At 39.2% G+C, this 22,318-nt stretch overlaps 1 protein-coding gene across 12 annotated transcripts in view; it reads right to left on the bottom strand.

The window, feature by feature from the left end:
- Window positions 1-22,318, bottom strand: part of CCDC73 (coiled-coil domain containing 73) — a 101,941-nt gene that overhangs the window by 31,392 nt on the left and 48,231 nt on the right. For 11 of the 12 annotated variants that reach the window (XM_089521271.1, XM_089521265.1, XM_089521267.1 and 8 more), the window contains 4 exons: window positions 20,344-20,382; window positions 10,658-10,793; window positions 7,676-7,755; window positions 3,655-3,783 (listed from right to left, as the gene is read on the bottom strand). In XM_089521271.1, the coding sequence (XP_089377397.1) occupies window positions 3,655-3,783; window positions 7,676-7,755; window positions 10,658-10,793; window positions 20,344-20,382 (384 nt within the window). The remainder of the gene's footprint in view (window positions 1-3,654; window positions 3,784-7,675; window positions 7,756-10,657; window positions 10,794-20,343; window positions 20,383-22,318) is intronic. The other variant, XM_089521266.1, reaches the window with a different exon arrangement.

Genomic DNA, 22,318 nt, shown 5'->3' with positions numbered 1-22,318 from the left:
TACAGGTGGTATTTAACCCCTGCTAAATTGGCAAAAATCTACAAAGGTGTTTCAGACAAATGCTGGAAATGTGGGCATGAAACAGGTATATTTTTCCATGTATGGTGGAGCTGTAGATGGGCCAAAAAGTTCTGGAGAGTAGTCGACACTGTCATTGTAAAAATTATTCATGTTAGATTCCAGTTGGACCCTAAAGTTTACCTACTCAGTATGTGCAAAAATGAGGAAGTAGAAAATAAGCATGGGAGATTTTTATTCTAAGCAACTACCAGGATCGTCTTTGCTAGCAAATGGAGGGCTACGGACTGCCCTACCACCAATACATGGCTGATTAAACTATCGGAACTGGTTTGGATGGATAAACTTACTACCAGTTTGAGAGGTCAACATTGGGAGAAATGTAAGAAAGTCTGAGAACCCTTCTACAAATATATTGATGAACATTAGGTAAAGGATGATAGACAATTATATATGTATATAATTCAGCTTTAAGAGGTTCAAGGGACAAATGTTGTATATAGATAAGACTATAAAGAGAGAATTATATGGATAGTTCATAACTATTTAAGTTATAATTTATATTATGCCCTTAGTAACCTAGAACTAAGTAGTAATGGTATCTACTATAAGTACAAGTATGACTTGGTTGGAATTCAGGGAGTCAATCTTTGTGTTTTTGTTTTTGTAAAGTTATGTGTAAAGATGTTTAAATTTAGCATATGCTTTCTGTGCTTTGTTCTTTTTTGCCTTGTTCTGTTTTGTTCTGTTTTGTTTTGTCCTTAGGTGTTTTGTAATGTGTCTTTTATGTGACTGTGAAGATGTTTTGTGATGTTCTATGGGTCGAGATGTAACTGTTGTTGTTTTTTAACTCAATAAAATCTATTTTTAAAAAAATACTGAGTTGTGGGATCATGCAATGTATGATTCCAACTTTGAGGTGTGATTATACATGAACAGGCTGTGATACGGAAAGGTTTTTACAAGGTTTTTTGTGGGTTTTTCAGGCTATGTGGCCATGTTCTAGAAGAGTTTCTTCGTGACGTTTCAGCAGCATTTGTGGCCGGTATATTTTACAAGGCTTTGTAATGTGTGTGCTTATTGTTTTTTTGTGGGTTTTTCAGGCTATATAGCCGTATTCTGGAAGTGTTTATTCCTGATGTTTATTGATATGTAAATTATGTAGACCTGGTCACATGATTCTTTTTTCTAGTTTGGTGTTATGTTTGCTGGCATGTATATGTTTTGATATGTGCTAGTTGTTTTATGATTGTATGATTTATGGTTCCTGTTGGCTGGGATGATACATGGAATCTGGATTGTAACTACCATTACAAGGGGAATGCAGGTGGGATATATGTCAAAGAAGCAGGTAAACATATGTTATTATTTAGATTATATGTAAGGGGAGATCACTAGTCATATAACTGGGTGATTGAATGATTGTTGATTTTATATTGTAGTATATGAGCTGAGTAGTCAAATATAATTTTTAAGGATAGTGTCTGAGATTAAATTGTCCTTCACTGTAAACCTTGCACAAAAATAATGCCACCTGCTTCAGAGAAGTGTTGGTTTTTTTCTGTGCCTGTTAATTCACCATTATCAGCTTGCTTCAATGGTCAGAGAAGGCAGACAGACGTGTGGGGAGAAGAAAAAGAAAAGTAAATTAGATGTGTTGAGAACTGGGGAAAAGTTTTAGCCCACCAATTTTATGGGGTCGGGCTATGCCTCTTGAATGCTTCATGTATGATGTATGTGAGCTTAGCCTTTAGTTCTGTCCAAGACATTATCCTAGTAGCATCTCTAAAACATTTACTATTTCACCTACAGATGATTGATTTCCTGAGCTGGGGGGAGAGTTCAACTAGTTTTGATATGCCCTATGAGAATTAGCGTATGCAAATGCCACTGTTATATTTTAATGTTTACAATTCAATAGTATGTTAACACTTTTACATAGCAAAATGCAGGTAGACTTCAGTAAACAATGTAGGTGTATTCCTCTGAATTACTTAACAGAATATTTGATACCAGGGACAAAAACAACATGGAAGGAGTAGGAATAGGTTCCTACATCACAAAAAAGAGTTGTTCAATGTATTTCAGCAATCTTTTTATTCTAAAGAAACAATATAGATGTGTAAAATGAAACAGAGAGCTCAAACAGGCTTTTCATTAAGTAAACAAAACATTTGAACTTTCTATAGGCCACCTGAAAGCTTTTTCCAAAATGCAACCAGGGATGATTTTTTTCTTCACCAATCTCTGGTTTTGTGGTAGCTGTTTTGGCCAAACTTACAGAACTATGCTTTCTTTTAAAACACACACACACACATACTGAGGATAGTTGGTAAGACAGGCTTATCTGCTCACCTTCTTTCTCTCTGTTTTGTTGTTCATGCATGCTTTGTTTTGCTTCTTTATGCCCATCTAGTATCACCTGGTCAAGGGAAGGAGAAGGGGGTGGACAAAAGGGCATGTTTAGCCCTTTTAGGTATGTCTCTTTTTCCTTGCATCAGTGCCAGTTTCCTCATTAGGACACTGGGACTGATAAAGCCAAGACCTGAGGGGACCGCTCATCTCCCTTGATGCTGCAGTGACCTCTTCAAGAGGAGACTAGTGCCATGACAGTAAAGCCAGGAAGGGGCAATTTGGCCCTCTCTCTTGCTGCTGTGGTGCCAGCCTCCTCATGAGGGGACCAGCACCACTGCAGCCAAGTCAAGAGAGGAACACTTGGCTGTCTTCTTTGCTGTGGCATTGTTAACGGAGGTATACCCATGTAGAAAGATTAACAACTGAGATCACTATTACACTAAATTATTTAGTAGTGGTTTATATTGTATATGTACTATGTATAACATTTAAAGGAAAGTTGGACTAAATGCAGGTCTCTAGTTTTTCTACTGCAACTCCTGTGGGCCCTAGCTTGTATGGCTAGGCGTGTCAAATGAGAGTTCAACAACCTTCAAAGAACAATTTTTTGCACAATGGTATCAGATCAAAGACATCGTGTGAATATCAGTACTACTTTCTTTTTATAAACTATAATAAGAAATTCAAAGATATAGCCATGTTAGTCCGTAGAATCAGTATGTTGTGAGATCTTGTACCACCTTTGAGACTATCTGAAAGAAAGAAATTGGCAGCATGAGCTTTCATAGACTCAAGTCTATTTCCAAATGCATCTGACGAAATAGACAGTCTATGAAAGGTCATGCTGCCCACTGCTTTCTTGCAGTTAGTCTCAAAGGTGCTACAAGATCTCTCAAAAGTAAAGTTTTCCCCTTTGACAAGTTTGTCTAGTGAAGTCCAACTGTAGGGGTGCTCATCTCCATTACTAAGCCGAGGGAGCTAGTTTTGTCAAAAATGACTCTCTGGTCATGTGGCCAGCATGACTGAATAGAACATTGTTATCTTCCCACCGAAGTGGTACCTATTTATCTAATTGTACTTTTACATGCTTTCAAATTGCTAGGTTGGCAGAAACTGGGACTAGTGACGGGAGTTCACTCCATCACATGGCGCTTGGATCTCGACCTGCTAACCTTGCGATCATCAGTCAGCATCTTAACCGCTAAGCCATTGAATCCCTAAAGATCTCTCAACATATCTACAATAAGAAATGTTAGCTGACGTGTATTACTAATCAAATACCATGGAATGCCTTTTCCATAGCTCTTGTAATTCCTGCTCCTTTGCTGTAAGACTGAGATACTCTTCTCCGACTCTGTGCTGACAATTGACATTGGACTTTATCAAGTCTGCAGTAACCTTCTTTAGTTCCTTAATAAAGAAACATGTATAAATAGTTCATTAAATTCAGTTAATTAAGGATTATTTAACCACAAGCAAGTCTAAACTATTTCCTTCCATTATTTAATTAACATTTTAATCAAAGAAATATGGTTGACAATATTGCTGGCATTAAATATACATTAAATTTGCAATAATGACATACACTCACAATTACACATGTTATTTCCTAAATCGCTCATGGGCTAAATCCCATGTTAATCCAAATGAGACCAAGGCGGGTTAAAAACCGCCATGAAAGTACGGAGTCAGTCCGTACTAGGGTTAGGAAGGTGCGGTGCTTCCACACACCCCTAACCCTAGTACGGACTGAGTCCGTACAAAATGGCGGCACCCCTTCCACATGGGGGCTGCAATGACGACGTCACGACCGCGCCACCTCTATATGGGGCGGCGCAGACGTGATGTCGTTGGTCCGCGCCAGGGTGCTTAGTGCGCCCTTTGCGCGGACCAGGAAGGAGCTCCGTTTCGGAGCTCCTTCCTGGTTTGCAGCGCTGCTCTGCGTCGCTGGGCGCAGCCTTCAGACGGCTGCGCCCAGCAAAGCAAGGGAGAAAGGGGCCAAGCGGCCCCTTTCTCCTCCTCCCCGCCACCACGGGGTGTCCTTGGGGCTTGAAGCCCCAAGGACACCCCTTTTCAGGCTGCGGGGAAGGGGCCTTTTGCCGCTTCCCCGCAGCCTGGAAAGTGGTGGATCGGGGCCTCAGAGGCTGCCGGTCTGGCAGCTGAGGCCCTGATACACTGGGGGAAGGGGCGGGTGCAGCCCGCCCCAAACGGGCGGTCTATAACCCGCCTAGGAGTCCCATTCACTTAAAAGAATATACTCTAGTTGTGACTACCATTGGATTCAGTTCTTTATGTTCTTTGAGTTGTTTTAGATTTACATTGCTCTTTCCAAAGTTGTGTATTTAGAATTACATTCTCTTATTCTAGTTGAATGCTAGTAGAAATATATGAAAGATGCATTGTCATACTAGACTTCCAGGGATAGCTACTGAACTAAAGTGTGTGTAGGGGGGTGGGGGTCAATCACAAAAAGGGGGGGGGGAATATCTGAAGTCGAAGGCTTTCATGGCCGGCATCCATAGTTTTTTGTGGGTTTTTTTCAGGCTATGTGGCCATATTCTAGAAGAGTTTCTTCCTGACACCACAGATGCTGGCGAAACGTCAGGAAGAAACTCTTCTAGAACGTAACAACATAGCCAGAAAAACCCACAAAAAACTATTTAAAAGTATCTGATTTCTAAATACTCTAAATGCTTTATCTCACAAGACTGAAGAATGTTACACTAGTCTACCATATCTGAGTCAACTGTAAAGTTTTGTATTTATAAAATAAATTATTTCAATAATAGTGTTGTGCATTTTGCATGTGCTGTCTTTCTTCTATCTAGTTTTTCTTTTTAAAAAAACTAGTACAGCAAATCAACAGTACATACTTTGATAATATGAAATTGCAATGTATAGTTCATGAAGTCATAAATATTGTACCTTTTCCATACCCCTCCCTTTTTCGTAAGGGTAGCCTGTTTAATATCTCTCTCTCCTTGAGTGCTCTGACGTTTACTCAGACAAACAGCAAAGGTTATGAACACTCTAGATAGTATCAAGAATTCTTCATAATGCCATAACATTGAACCAAGAATTCAGAATGGCAATAATTTTATCTACGAGCAACTAAATTTGCTCTGTTTAACTTTTCTTCATAAAAGTGGAATTCTCCCTTATCACAATCCAATAGTTTAACTGTTCTGGACAAAATCAAATAACAGTAGAAAGTAAAAATGGAGATTATCTGAGCTGCTGAACTTTATGAACACCAAGTTATATAAACACAGCTACCAATTTGATGAGAAGTCTGTACTCAGTAAACAATAGCCCTGATCCAGCAAAAAGGGAATCTGCCCAGGCAAACATGTTTCTATCTGTATATTTCTTCCACTGCAGATGTCAGGGGGTTCTTGTATCCAACACTATGGGTTGACCTACTCACCTAGCATTTCCTTTTCCTATCCAGTGGGAAAGAATACACTTTTTTCATTTTTAAATTTTATTTATTTTTGTATTCAGAGGATTCCACTGCATCTAAAGGAGTAGATTTTAGCATGGCCTATATCACAGAATAAGAAGAGTTCCTTCCCCTATTAGCTGATAAGTGACTAATGTATATAGATTTTTTTTTCATTAAACCTCTTGTGTAGAAGAGTTGAGCAAGTAAGAACAAAGCTACCAGTCAAAACATATCTACATTCCACATAGTCCAGTGTTCTCCCCATCAGATCTTGTTTCAGAGCTAAGACACTTACTTCAAGCAGATTCAAAATCCTTTGGATCTCAATTTGAAATCAGGACAAAGGGTCCCGTTCATAAGAAGCTCTTAAATCTCACGTTCATAAGAAGCACCAATTGTTTTTTAAAACTTCAGCCCTTTCTTAATACACTCAATTAATAATAATAATAATAATAATAATAATACGTTTTATTTATAGACCGCTATTCCGCAATGATCATTACTTTTACTGTTACTTTTATTTTATTTGAACTATGACAGGCAGCTGATCTCTGAGGAGATTCTCCAAGTTGTCAAAATTCAATAAACCTTAACAATGAGATTGTGTAGGTTCTATTAAAAATGCAAGCAATAATAAGCACAGGTAGAATGAACTTACCATTTATTACACTGCACTGAAATACCAGGTGATGTCATCTACCTTTTGCCAGAATTAAGTTACCAAAGAGATTAATAAACATCTGCATTGGTTCCTATTACTTTCTGGACACAATTCAAGCTACTGGCTTTGACTATAAATTCTTCAGACATTTGAGTCCTACGAATCTATCTGCCATATCTTTCCATTGTAACATTAACCAAAACTGGGCCTTCTTGACTTCTTGTATCATCCATATGCTCAGTTCAAGCAGCGAGGACATAGAGAGATATCCTTGGTGGCTACCCCTTGATGACAACCCTTGTGTATTAAGAAGTCTTCCCTACTGAAACTGTTTTAAGCCTTTATGGTCTCTAGAAGTCTCATAAGATTGGCTGGATTTTATTTGCCATGACTGAGCAGTTGTATGATAATTTTATATTTCAATATTTATTGTATGCAATATATGTAAGATCCTAAATACCCTAAAAACACCAGATCCTATATGATCTTGGGAGCTAAGCAGGAACAGCCCTGGTTAGTACTTAGATGGGAAACCACCAATGAATCCCAGGTGCTGTAGACTATATTTTAGAGGAAGGAACTGGCAAAAACAGCACTGCATATTCCTTGCCTAAGAAAACCCTAGGAAATTAATTGGTTTTCTGTGAGAGGAGACATGAAGGCACATACACACCTACAATATACACTCAACCCTCTGTATTGGCAGACTAGCCATTCACAGATTGGGGCACCTGCAGGTGGCCCCGCCCCATTATCCTCAGTGGCAGTGCATATAGCCACACCAAGATGATCACACGCATGTTGTATGTCCATAGAAAATAATGGGATTTGAGGTCCCACACTTTTTGGTATCCACAAGAGGGTCTGGAATGGAATCTCCGCTGATATGGAGGACTAACTGTAAGTTTACTGGAGCATTCAGGGTTTTTTTAAATTTTATCTTTATATTCGTACTGGATGATACCATTACACAAACAGTAGCACAAGTGGTACTGCAAACATGTGTGCACAACAAAAGCTACACTGGAAATTGCCCTTGTGCTAACTCTGTTAAAACACAACATTTTTTACAATGGATCTTGTGGTAATGCAGTGAAACCTTTGGGTTACGAGCCATATTAAGCCATTTGACCATTGGGAAGAAATAATTTTGAAACAGAGACAAATAAATTCTATGGAATGCTCTTCACTCCTACCTCTTTCAGATCATTTATCTCAGACTCTTGCCTTTTGTTTATCAATGTCAGTCTCTTATTGAGTTGGGTTGCTTCCATAACTGGGTTGATAAAAATCAAAAAATTAATATTAGAATCCTTTCTTGATTATATCAATTCCATAGAATTAACTTAACCTGTCAATTCTGTGTATATGATTTGTGGGAGGGCGTCTTTTGTGTTTTTGCTTTCCTTTGGAATTTTTTGTTTTATTGTAGTGTGAAAATTGCATCCAAGGGAAGATCTAGACAACCCCTGTGGAGAAGGAGTAATCACCTATGCAGTGCCTTGCAGAAGTGTTTTGCTGTGTTACAATATGGAACTGAAATTGATTTAATTGGCATTGTTTGATATACACAGTTGTCCCATGGATGTTTTCTCAGATCTCAGTTGCAATTCCCTCTGGCTACTTCAGAGTTATCACTGGAATCTTTCTTGCTTCTCTGATTAATGTTCTCTCCACCCAGTCACTGAGTTTTGGAAGATGGCCTTTCATAAGCAGAGCTAGGTTGCAACTATGTTGCTTCCATTTTGCAATACTGAACTTATTGTTGCAAGGGATGTTCATAGTATGGGATTTGTTTATACGTGATGCACAACTTTAGCCTGGACTTATTTGTGTTCTTCATTGTGTTGCCTAGACATGCTCTCCGTTTTAATATTGTAATAGTTTACTTCTATTTTCATGCTTACTTTTTATGTTTTTAATTGTATTCTTTTAAATTGTAAGCTGCTTTGAGACCCAGGTTTTTACTGGGGGGTGGGGGGATATAAATAATGATAATAATAACAACAACAACAACAACAACAACAACTTCTGGGTTTTTCCAGAAACAGATGCCCAGGATGCTCTTTCATCTTCATAACAACAGATTGCTATCATCATAATTATAGCTGACAATCCCACCCCCACCCCCATTACTTTCACAGCCCAAGCAAAACATTTTGAAGTGTTAGAGATTAGAGTGCTAGGATATGACATCCTGGTCACAAGATGCCTTGAGAACAGGCAACTGACACAACTGCTTGTTCCAAGGTACCCTTAAAAAGGAGTGCACTGCAGGCATCATTTACCAGCACTCTGATCTCCAGTGTCTTGGAAATACAGGCTGCAAAAGTAGATTTTTGTAGTCATATCGCATGGCTCATGACCATAAGGTCCAGATTATTTGAAGAACTGTATCTCCACATATGGAATTGCCAGAACACTTAGATCTTCAGAGAATGCCTTCCTTTTATGTTAGCCGCCTTGGGTCTCACTTTGGGAGAAAGGCGGGATATATATAAATAAATAAATAAATAAATAAATAAATTTTGGTCCCACCACCATCACAGGCTCACTCGGCAAAGACACAAGAGAGCCTTCTCAGTGGTTGCTTTCACCCTCTGAAAATCCCTTCCATGGGAGGCTAGGCTGGCCCCCTCCCTAGTTACACCAGATCCTATTTAGGTGTATCACAGAAAAAGGGGGTGAAGACCAATGCAACCAACAAGTAATAGGTTTTCTTTTCCCTTTACCAATCTTTTGTGCCACAATAAAATTATCTGGCACCTTTTTGGTGTTGAGTATTTCAGTGATTTCAGTTCCAAGATGCAATACAACAAAATGTGTGAAAACTTCTGCAAGGTACTGTCCATAATAACTGAGTTGTGAAGCCCTATTAGCACATGTTCAGTTCTTTAATGTGCTCATTACATACTATGTGTCACATATTTTCTATCTATTTATTCAGCATAAAATTGACCACAGATAATGTCATACTGAACAAAAATTGGAAAGATCAAAACTCAGAAATGTTCACATATGATTAATCAAGAAATTAAAATCAGTACAGTAGCTGTAAAGTGGAAATCTTTTCTTATTCAGTGTGTGACCTTCCAAATGACTTTTTCAGAGACAGCTCAGAATGTACAAGTGATTAAACCTAGTGATTACGAGTGTTATCGCAGTATAAAATGAACTTCCTCTGCAGTAAATGTTTAATGACACAAGTACATGGAATACATTATGCCCTTATTGAATAGAATCTGCTTGCATATATTTAATATTTTCTAACTGCATACTTTACAAACATTGAATAAAAATTCATAAATATTACTTTTGAATAAAATGCATAAAATTATACATTCAAATACATGTTTAAGATTTTATTTTTGCCTAACTTTTATATCCAGTCTAGTGGCTATCATACAGTTTACAATATAAATGTGTAATGTTTTAATATTCAGGGCAGTCAGTTTAGGAAAATACAGGTGAGCTACAGTGAAAGGTAGAATAGGAATGTATAATGAATAAAATAAATTTAGTAGATGGTGGTGGTCTGTACTCTATCACCAGTCAGAGTACTGTGTTGCATGGAGAATTAGCACACAGTTAAATCCTTTATTTTAATTGGGATTATCAGTAGGATTTGGGCCTGTTTATAGCATTTTTAACTCAACTGTAGTTTGTCAGATAATGCCAATTTTTTAAAAAGAATAAACATAAAATCATAACAAAGTCTTGGAAAAGTACATGGGAAGGCTGGGGAACTTGTGATATCATAAATATTGTTGGACTGAAATTTCTATCATCTCTTCTTATTGACTGTTCTGATGGTACATGCTGTCCAACACGTTTTGAAGAGTCACAATTTATTTGTTTGTTTGTAGTAGAGCAGATGGCTGCTAAATGGCCTCCTGGATCTGGAAACTGTTTATTTAGACTTCTATCCTGCCTTTCTCCACAAATGGGATACATGGTAGCTACAAGCTAATTGCTAGTTCCAAAGGTGGCACTGCAAATTTGTGTCTACTCTGTTACTTCCTTTTTCTTTTCCAAATCTACATCCGACCTAGACCATCAGGTACAGTTGAGATGTCACCATTTGTCTTAAGATGTTCTCCCTTCCCTTGGGCTTTGACGTATTTTCCATAACTCATGCATAAAAAAATGGCCCATGCCCTACATTATTAGATATTTACCATTCTGCTCTAATCTCTCATGGTTGCTGTTTATTATTCCAAATTGACCTGTGATAACTGCATGGCATTTTTCAAATTCATTCAGACTCTTCTGATGGTCTTCTTTTGCTAACATGTTCAATTGCAGCTTTTGTTCCTACATAAAATCAACACAGGATGACAAGTTTGAAGCACAGTACAATATCTAAGATGTCACCAATTAGATAAAGCTATAATCCTGTTTACTGTGGAGTTAGGGTTGCCATAACTGTCTATCTCCAAACCGGGACAAATGGGGAAAAAATGTAGGACAAACGTAAGACAAAATTCCCCCCCCCAAAAAAAATGTAGGACATATTTTGTAAATGGAGGACACACACAACTAAAACACAAAAAATAATAAATTCAGAAAATATTAATATAAATGGTGGGAAGCCTTCTCGGAGGCGGAGGACGCTCTTCCGCCTCAGACAAGGTTTCCCCAGCTGGGCTCCACTCCAAGAAGAGAGGCCGCGACAGCCCAGCTCAGCGGGAAGCCTTGTTCGAGGCAGAGCCACACAGGGCCTAGTCAGTGGGCTCGGCTCCAGAGGAGGAAGCTGCGCAGCTGTGGTCTCCTCCTCTGGAGCCCAGCCCACTGGCTAGGTCCTGTGCGGCTCCTCCCCGAGCCCTCCTTCCAAGCAAGGCCTAGCATGGCAGCTAGGTCTTGCAATACTAAGAGGGAGGAGGTGGTGACCAGGAGTTCCAGGACGGGACATTCCAGATGGTTGAAAAACCGTGAATGTCCTGCCTGGAACCGGGATATGGCAAGCCTATGTGGAGTAAGCCACACTGAACACAGTAAAAGTTAGTCTGAAGAAAATGCACATAGGATTGTACAGTACGGCTGTCCCAGTGAGGAGGGCAATAATCTTCCCACAACAACTTATCAAACCTCCAAATAACAATGGCATGATGCCACTGCAGAACTGTACCACACATGTTACTATCCCACTCTCTTGATATGGAATAATACCATGGTTAACAGGATCAAAAGTACTGAGCAATGCAGCTCACAGATAAGAACAGTTTGCAGTACTTTACAGTAAAAAATGTAAAAACCATTTAAAATCATCTGGCTAAAAGAATATATAACTACATTAAACATACAGAAGTTAAAAACATAAATAGAACACACACCCCATATAAAAGCCTCCCTGACAACGAGTATATATTAAAATCCTGTATGGCAGTTCATACAGCCTGTAGTGGATTCTGAGGTGACCTTTCCAAACATGCCAAACATGTCCACCCCTGCTCTAGAAAGACATAAGGGCCTCATTCCCACTATGTTTTAAACCAGTTTGCAAACCAGTTTGAAGTGGTTTAAATGACCCTTGTTCGCACTTGAGCTGAATCGTTGAAGTGGTTTGGAGAGGGGGGCCATGCACTAGACCCATTTAACACACTTTTTAATGCTCATTTTTTCTGCGTCTTTTGCAATAAATCAATTCAGTGCAAGTGTGAACAAGATGCCGATTGAAATAAATATTTTTAATGACATGATCAGATGATCATCTACTGAAGAGGGTCCCTTTGGAATTCAATCCTTGGTCAATGTGAACATGAAGTGGGTTATTTTACAACAAGAAATAAATTTGTGATCGGGACAAATGCAGTATGAACTACACTATTAGCTATTGTAACTAATAGTCACTGGCAGCTCTATCTTTAACAAATTTGTCTAATCTCCTTTAAAGTCATCAGTGCCAGAGATCAAAACACAAGAAAGCACATGAAATTTGCTTCAGAGATATTTTACTACCCTAGTCCAAATACTAGCATGTCTCAGAGTACTAAAATATGTGTATGATATTACACAAGAAAAAGATATTGGAAGTTAAGATCCAGTAAACATGCTGGAATAGCATACGTTTCCACCAGTGCATGTTCACTGTCATACGGGAGGTGAAGACTGTGCCCTTTTCCCAGTTCCTTCTTGGATGTTCAACACAAGCCAGGGGCTTGCAGCCAGCTCTCCACACGACTACTAGCTGGCTGCAGGGGTGTGCCCCGGCATGTTCCATTGTCCTTGTGCACCAAGGGAAGTAAAGCAGTCTCCACCTCCAACATAAAGTTATTTATTTTCCCCTGGGTGCATAATGGTAATTGAAACATGCCTAGTGTCCACCCCTTAAACTGATCAGTGGCTAAGAAGTCGGAGCTGAGCATTCTGGCTACTATTGAGTACCCAGGATGAGGGGTGTTGCACAAGGAGGTACAGAATAGGTCCAGTCCATCTGCAGCAGCCACACAAATACATATGTAGATCTAAACCAGAATTCTAACCAGAGCTTACTTCCCACAATCAGTTTTTGTTTGAAAAAATTAATCCAAAACAAGTTTTAACAAGAGGGGGCAAATAAAATATCTGAATGGCAAAGACTGATAGATTTCTTGGGATGTTTTATGATCTAGACAAAATTTCTGGTGTGGTGTTGTTGCTGCTGGAAAATAACTAGAAATAGTAATACAGTGGACCCTTCCCTTACGCAGGGGATCCGTTCCATTTTTTTAAAAGAAAACAGACTGGTGAGGGTGAGGAGGAACATAGTACAATGTGACCAGGACACACAAATCTAATGCTACAGCAGCGATACTTGCGGCAATAGACAGGGGAAGCCTGTCAATGTAAAGGGGTGTAACAGTCACAGAGGGAGGACACATCAGCTACAGCTCAGTCATAGTGTCATCTGATAAGGTTTGACCATAAAGATGTCTATTCTACTTTAATACATTTTTAGTCTCGTTTGATAATATCTTAAGTATGACTAACTCTGGACTAAACATGTTAAGTTTGAGTAACTCTGTGATTCTATGAGTCTATGAATAAGGTGACCGATTCATGCAAGGAATGTTCATACAGCCATCATTTCTTTTCCATACATGTATTGAACTTAGCATAAAACATTCCTGAAACCATTATTTAAGTATTTTTTCTTAATGGACAAAAGGACAACAACAGTAGACACAAAAATAAATAAATAAATCAGGAAAGCAAATATAATGCAACTGTTTGCTGGTGCAGGGGACAATTCTGATTTTGTTTTATATTTTGTTAGTCCTCTAAAGATAAATCCCAAGGTATGGGGTAAACTGGCAAAATTAATGGCCTAAATCGAACAAGATATATTCCGTTTAGTCAATAGATTTTCAGTCTCCTTCTCTGCAGTCCTCTCCAGAACTGATTTGGGGTTTTTGTTTTTGTTTTTTTATATTTTAGAATCTGGGTATTTTGGAGATTATTGCATAGTGGGAGCAGGAGGGGGAGACTGTGCTTCCTTTCACTGAATTCCACACTAGGGCCCTATTCCCACTGAGGTTTAAATCGGATCAAATGGAATTATGATCCGATTTAAACCACTTTAGTTCCCATTGGCAAATCGATTTGGAATCGATTCGCCAAGGGGGGTTAGGATTTCCCCCCATTAAACCCGCATTAAAAAGATGCTGGGTTTTGCCGCTCCTTTTTGGGCTAAATTGATCACAATCGATTCAGACCAATGGAAATGAAGGGTGAAATCAAATCCGCCATCAGAGACAGGGAGATGACAGGGGCAGCTGTAATGGCTCCTGCCATCTCCTTGTCACCGGCCTCCCCTCCTCCCTCCTCCTCCCTCAGTCTCCCTCCCCACTGCCACTCTTGGATCGCTCAATCTAAGGGTGGCAGTGGGCCCACAGGGGCCCTATGGGTTTCTCCTCCTCCTCCTCTCTTCCTTCCCTCCCTCCTTCCACTGGCCTACGTGGCTGGGTGCTGGTGGTCTGGCAGCAGCAGCTGCAGCGGGTGTCTCCTCCGGTCCTCCTCCTCCAGGCTGGTCCTCCCTGCCTGCCTGCCTCTCTATTTCCACCCAGGCCCTACCGGGGCAGAGAACTCCTGGAGAAGGAGGCTGGGCAGCAAGAAAGGTCTAGCTTGGTGGAGGAGGAGGAGGACTGGAGGAGAGAGCCAGCCCCAAGCCCTGAGAGCTACCGCTGCCGTTGCCACCAGGATCGAGACCCATCCACCAGCAACACTCAGGTAGGCAGGCTGGCCGGCAGAGGGAGGGAGGGAGGGAGGGAAGGGGGAAAGGGGGGGAGGATGGAGGAAAGAAAGAAAGAAAGAAAGAAAGAAAGAAAGAGGGAAAGAGGAAAGGTTTTTTCCCCTTTTCTTTCTTCCTCCTCCATCCATTCTCTCCGTGGCCAATTTTCCTCTTTTCTCCCCTTAATGTGAACGACAAAGGGGAGTAAAAGGGGAGTAAACAGCCCCAGAGAGAATTCGCTTTCAAAATAATCCAGTTCCGAACTGGATTATTTTGTAAGTGGGAATGGGCCATAGCACTGTTTTACAGGCGTTAGCTTTAAGAAAATGTATTTTTAAAAAATATGGTCATGTAGCACTAATGCACATGCCTAATCTGTACCCATATCCTATAGACTTCCCCCTCTCTTTCTCCTTGGTTTTCCTGTCTTTGTATTATATTTTTAAACATCCAATTAAACATTTGTTTTAAAAAAGAATTGCATTGGGTTGTCAATGTATCTTGGAGTTGGCTAATCAAACTATCAAAGCACAACCTATCTGTAAAAGTTACACTTGTTGTCTGAAGATGTATTCTTCTACCCCATCAGACCACTCAAATTATGCAGTCATAACCTGAGGCCCTCCTTTGGTTTTTTCCTTCTAACAGAAGTTGAAGAAAGCATTACTGAGGAAAAGACATTTCCAGACGTAGAACTTCATCTGTTGAACATACACCTCAGAGAGATTTCCCTAGCACCATAATTGTATTCATTGCCTGAATGTTCACATTGTATTGTAAAGTAATCTTGATACACTTTGATTAATGCTGCTAAATTTTATGGATTTTAATTTTGTTTTTGTATAGTTTTTAATCTGTATTTTTTAAATAAATTGAAAGCCTCATTATTGGTCTCATTATTGGGAAACTGGCAGAATATAAATGAAAAGTAAGTAAATAAAATATGTTTGCTTCTGCTGCTTCATTTTTACAATGATTCACATTATTTTATTGCATGCCAAAACTGTTTAAATTGAAGTGTGGTATATAAATTTCAAAATTGTTAACTCATATGCCATCTTGGCCAGTGTAGTGTTCTGAACACTGGGCTATTATTCACAATAAACTACAATTCCCAGGTTTCCCTAGCACTGAGCCAGGAAGGTTAAAGTGGTCTAAAACTGGATTATTTCTACAGTGTGTTTGGGCCTGTGTACCTTCTCCTGGCCTGATGTCTCCAAACCTGACAGAAACATCATTCTGCCAGGTCTGATCATTGGCAGAATGGGCCTTCTCATACAGCTGATGCCTAACTGTACCTACTTCATATTAATAATTACTACCTAGTAATGACAATCGGCACCTAACTACTTTATCCAGCATCAACCGCATGGGGAGAAAAAAATCCATTCTGCCAATAATCAGGGTACAGCTGAATGATGTTTCCATCAACTTTGGAGGGGGTAGGACAGAAGAAGTTACTTAGTAAATTACTTAGTTAAGTATAAGCTGGTACAGGATCCAGCCATATTTTGGAAGGAAGTGCATATCTTAGCAGTGAATGTTTAAACATAGATTCAATTATTAAAACATTTTAGTAATATTGTGTCTTAACATACCATCATAATATAAGCCACCATACAGATGAGAAAATAGATCACAATTCCAGTTCCTAAGACAGTAATGGTACCATTACTGTCTTAAGGGTCAAGTATGACTTCTGACTTTAAGTTTTACTAATAACATTGGGTTAATTATTAAGTAAAGCTGTGGTCAGAATGACCTCAGAACTATTTCCTTGTATTATTCCCTTGACTCTCTGCTGTCCCTATTTATCTTTTGTTCTTGTGCTTAGAAGTTCCTGTCCTCTGAATTAACTGGGCATGGCACAATCAGGCTATAACATTTCTCTTTCTTAAAATTACCAGAATCTGCAGAAGTAGTTACATACAGTGCTTTTGTACAGGAAACGTCTGTGAATTCCTTCACAAATAATAGAACATGAAACTATAGCCAACTAGGGAGATGCACAAATGAAAGGACAGGAACAGACAGGGGAAAAGAACAAACCTTGGTGCCAACATGTGTTTGCAATAGTAAATATACTGAGCAGGACAGTTTCATTACTCATTATCTGCATTCAGTTGTTTCTCTGGTGGTTTATTAATGGTAAAGGGGTGTATTTAAAAACAAAATAAAAGGATTCCAAGTGTCTACAAATGCTTTCCCATTGCTCATATTTCTTTATCTTGCATTTCACATTCATTTCACTGAGTTCGTTGTCCATATTCTATCCAGCCATTGTCACATTGTTCATTCACTTATATTTTCTAGCGTAGTTCAGTTTCCTAAACAGAGGCACAGGACAGACTGCCCCAAAAGGGCAACCTGCCAGTGACCTTTTTCCCTCCGGAGGGACGCTGCAGCCACCAGACCACGCAGCGTCCATCCAGAGGAAAAAGAACCCGGACAGGGTAAATGAATTTAAAAACGACTAAAAGGGGAAATATTTAAACTGGACAACTGAGAGAAAGATATATTATTTTGTGAAAGAGAGTATTAGAAAACAACATAAGATAAAACTAAGGGAAGAGTAAACATATAAAGTAGGAATTTGAGCAGTAGGAAGTGGCATTTATGTTATATGTAATTTTATTAATGTCTGCAGTTTTTGTTATGTATTTGTCTGTTTGACTGTTAATTTTGTGTATGCAAAAAAGTGAAAAAATAAAAGGAAAAAGAAAAAGAACCCGGGAAAACTGGGTTCTTTTTGTGCTCCTGGGCGGATGTAACGAGCAGACATCGCACGTCGTTTATGTCACAATGGCGGTGCCCATATGGACGGATGCCACCACTATAGCACCACCACGCTGTGCTAGGGTTAGGGACCGTGCAGTTGCCGTGCGGTCCCTAACCCTAAAATCTGCACCAGCATGGCGCATTTGGGCCGTCTGTTTCGGCCCAGAGTTTTGAATTTCATTTTAATTTTCACCCTTGAATATGCAGAGTACCAATTAGGGTCCTTGACCTGCACCTTTGGTCCTGTAGTTGGTAAGAGCCCAGTCAAAAAAGGCAGTTATTTCTGGGGAGTGAGGCCTCATAGGAAGCAGGGACCCATAACCTCCACAACCTCTGCAGCAGTTGAACAATAAGATTTCGTCAATATGACTGAATTTGGAAGAATGAATTATCACATATTTATTCCAATGAAACAAAGGTAAAATAAAGTTAGCAATTTGTTAATATGGGACAGTGATGACTAGGCAGCTTCAGACATTTCTGGAGGGAAGAGATGACCCATTTTACCCAGGTGATCTGCTTCAGGGGGGAAGACAAGGGAAGCCCTGTACTGCTGATCTTCCTGGATCACCAACTGCCTTTTGATATCACTGATAAAATTGGACTGGATCTCTTGGATAGGAATAGGAGCTACGGTGTTATGTCTGGTTAAAAGAAGTGCACTGGCTGCCAATATGCTGCTGATATTTAAAGCCCTGGCTGCTTGGAACTTCAATACTGAGGAAGCTCCATTCTCTATCTGTTCATATATTCAGCTTTGAGATCTGCTGGAATGGCTCTCCTCTATGTCCCACTAATAGGAACATGCATTATGTGGAGCCATAGGAAACATCCTTTGCTGTGGAAAATCCTTACCTTGGAGGTCTGCTAGCATATTTCAATACCAACTTAAAACTTAAAACTTGACTCTGTAACTGCTTCTGGAACCCAGTGACCATAGCTTGGTTCTGATCTGCTATTGTAGATTTCATGTTGTTTTAGAAATATTTTAAATATTGAATTATTTTAATTGTTTAAATATTATTTTATTATCTGTTATTATTTATTAGTCATACTATAGGATGGAATATAAATAGATAAATATTAAATACTGATTTATTATAAATCAATCAATAAATTAATGTTAATGTTTGCCATAAACAATTGAGCTGAAAGGAAAGCATTGTTAAAACTGCATAACCATGACTGCAATATTTGTATATATAATATAGATTGCAAACTAAAATTGAATTTAGGCTGCAATCCTAAACAGACTTAAGAGTGGGTAAATCCCATTAAATTCAATAAGCCTTACAACTCAGTAGACATGCAGAGGACTGTACAGTTAAAAGTGAAATAAGACAAAACAGGTTTTATGCTGTCTTTGATCTTTAACTTGTAGCCTTATCTCCCAGGTCAAAGGACACATTATTCAATTTCAACATATTTTGTGTAAAATCACTGTACCGTTGAAGATGACTTTCAGTACAAATGTCATGGTACTTAAGGCTAAACCGGACTCTACTTTTTGAGCTTCTTAATTAAAATCATTGTTTATAATGGTCTGACAATATTATCTTTATTCTTTCCAGTTGAGCAGCAGCAGAATTTTCACAGCTTTTAGTCAATCAAGCTTAGCAATGTTTCAACAGCTCTCTTTAATTTCCAACTCTGGTTTGAAGTGAGAAAACAAACTGAACTGGCCCTCTGATTTTTCTGCGATTTTCTGCTGCTCCCCCCCCCCTTTTTTTTATTGCTTTCTCATAAAATAACATTAAAATATTAACATACTATTAAATCCAGATAAAACAAAATCTCTAAAACCGTGTGGTTTGTATATTCTACTCCTCCTCCTCAACTTTATTTATATTTAACCTTTCCCCCAAGACTCAGACTCAATGCAGCTTACACATTAAAAATACTACAACTAAAAACATACAAAACAACATTAAAACAGAATTAAATTATGAACCATATTTTTAAAAATCACTCTAATTAATAGAAAATGTATAGAAATGTAAATGCTACTGCTATTGCTATTGCACTTACAGCTCTTTGTTAAAAGCCTTCAATTCTAAATGCCTGTCTGAATGAAAAAGTTTTTGCCTGCCAACAGAAGAACAACAAGGTGGGGGCCATTCTAGCCTCCCAAGGGAAGGAGTTTCCAGTGTTATGATAGCACTGAGTAGGCCCGCTCTCATGTGCCCACCAACCATACTGTGAAGGTGGCAGGACTGAGAGAAGGCCTCTCCCGTGGATCTCAGGATCTGGGCAGGCTCATATTGCGACTGTAACTGGGCCAACTGTAAACAGAAAAAATTAGACTCTCCAAGTTTGAATTTTGTTTGCAAAAAAATGTGTTGTTACACTAACAAAGGAAGTTGAAAAACATGCTGAATAAAAACAAAGAAATAAAATATTAAGATAAAACTGGGTAAACACCAGCCATTTTCAGTATTTACCAAAACAGAGATCTGTTTTAGTTGTTGTTGTTGTTGTTGTTGTTGTTGTTGTTGTTGTGTGTCTTCAAGTCATTTCAGAGTTATGGCAACCCTAAAGCAAACCTATCATGGGGTTTTCTTTGTTCAGAGGAGGTTTACCTTTGTCCTCCTCTGAGGCTGAGAGAATGTGACTTTCCAAAGGTCACCCAGTGGTTTCATGATCACGTAGGGGATTGAACTCTGGCCTCCAGAATTGTAGTCCAACACTCAAATCACGATGTCACACTAGCACAAGTATCTCTGCCTTAGTTTAAAACTCTGCTGCATGAATAGAAGAGTTCAGCTTGTGAAAGACCTCTTGTGTGAGTTTAACTCTCTCCTTTCATTAACAAAAGCCTATTCCACTCATAGAAAAGTTCCAATCCTATTTTATTTTACTATTAAAGTAGTTTCTTACCATTTCATTAAGCTTCTTCTGTAAAGTGTATTTTGAAACCTGAAACAATGAAAATCAATATTCTGTATGAGATTATAATGAACAGATTTAAAATCAGTTAACAATTTGGCATGGTTTTGCTGTCATGCAAATGATAAAGAGATAAACCTTCTAATAGAAATGTTGTAGTTATGCAAAGATGGAATTTAGTGTTTACAAGAGGTAAAAATAATTTGACATATAAATAAATATTAAATAAATTAAAATTAAATTAAATGACCTTTAGGAGACACATTTATAAGTAATTTTAGCAATTATTCATTGCACTGTTCTTGCTTTTCTAAATGTAACATTAGGTGGATGGGTGGGTGTGTGCACCACCAGACAGGATCTGACACCTTTATGATATTTAGGCCCAACATTGTTATACTCCATATCAAAAAAACTGTACTTGCAAGAATTTTTTTTGTGCAGAAAAGAATAATTGTTTAAAAAAAAAAGAAGGTCTAGTTGCCAAAAAATAAATAAACCCGCCAACCACTCCTTGTGGCTGATGATTATTTTCAATGTGTTGAAGGACAAAGACAAGAAAATTTGTGAATATTCACTCAAACCCTACTTGTAGTTCAGTCCCATATGCACAGGGATGTATAATACTAAAATGAATAGGAATTTCTTATATGAGAGCTTATTTTTGAGCAACTTTATAAGAGATCTAGATCTAATTTTCAGCTTCTGGGGCACTGTACAGATGGGCCCTACGGGGTGCCATCGTTATGTGTGAGGGGCAGTGCTTCCAGACACGACTCGCCCCTCGCACGTGATGAGGGCGTCAAAATGTTGGCGCCCTGTACATATGGGCACCGCCATTTTGATGTGACAGATGCCTAGCGTCCGCACATCCTAGCGTCATTGTGACACCACTAGTGCGCCATTGGCGCACTGCGGCATCACAACCGCGTCGCAGAAAGAACACGCTTTTTGCGGGTTCTTTTTGCTACGCAAGGGAGCTGCGCAGTTTGTCTGCTGGGGCTCCCTCGCGCATCAAACCAGGGCAGCAGGAGACCACCCTTTTTGGGCGGTCTGTATCCCACCTGAGTGTTGCTAGAAAAGACAGCACAAAAATGTGAGGGGAATCAAGACCAGAAGTGGAATCTGGTCCACTTCTGTGTTTTCCCCATTAGGAAGGTCTGGGGATTTTTCAGTCCATCAGAAACAGAAAAACCACCACTTTGTTGGCTTTCTTCTGTGTATTTCAGGTGTGCAGTGACAAAAACAAACTAGGCCCAAACAGAGGTACCAGCGTTCAGCACTGTCTGGGGTGCTTGACCTCAACAGTAGCTCACAAACAGCAGAGTGCAGAAGCACAACCCAGTGTGCAGTATTTGACAACCAGACGCTGACAAATCTGAAATAAGGCATAGACACGGCTGACTTCTTCCAAAGTCCTTGGAGGCTTTTATCTTCCAGTTGCAAGATGTACAACAAAAGCTGTAACATATATTGTTGGGCAAGGTACAAGGTGTTGGTTATAACTTTTAAAGCCCTACATTGCCTGGGTCCAGATTACTTGTGGGAACGCCTTCCTCCACACAATTCACCCCACACACTCAGGTCCTCTGGGAAAAATTTACTGCAGCCAAGGAAGACCAGGCAGAGGACCTTCTCATCTGCCACTCCTAGGCTATGGAACAACCTGCCAGAAGAGATCCATCAAATCACCACTCTTGAAGCCTTTTAAAAGGCTGTTAAGAAGGGTCTCTACTGGCAGGCCTTTCCAGATTGATCTCCCCTTCTACTGACATTGATAACTTCAGTCTGCCCCAAGAAAGACGTCTTGCCTCTAGTACCTCTATTTTTTATTCATTTTATTGTTGTAGCGTTTAATATTGTTATGTTTTTAGGTCGGGAGGAGGTTGGGATAGGGGATTGTAGAATTGGCTTTTATATATATTAGGTATTTTATTGTCATTTTTGTTTTACTGTAACCCACCTC

This window comes from Sceloporus occidentalis, unplaced genomic scaffold, assembly GCF_023333645.1.
Source record: "Sceloporus occidentalis isolate IW3139 unplaced genomic scaffold, rSceOcc1.0.p SCAF_4, whole genome shotgun sequence".
In the NCBI taxonomy this organism is placed as follows: Eukaryota; Metazoa; Chordata; class Lepidosauria; order Squamata; family Phrynosomatidae; genus Sceloporus; species Sceloporus occidentalis.
Note: the sequence above shows the minus strand (reverse complement) of the source record. Positions and strands in the feature narration are given on the sequence as shown.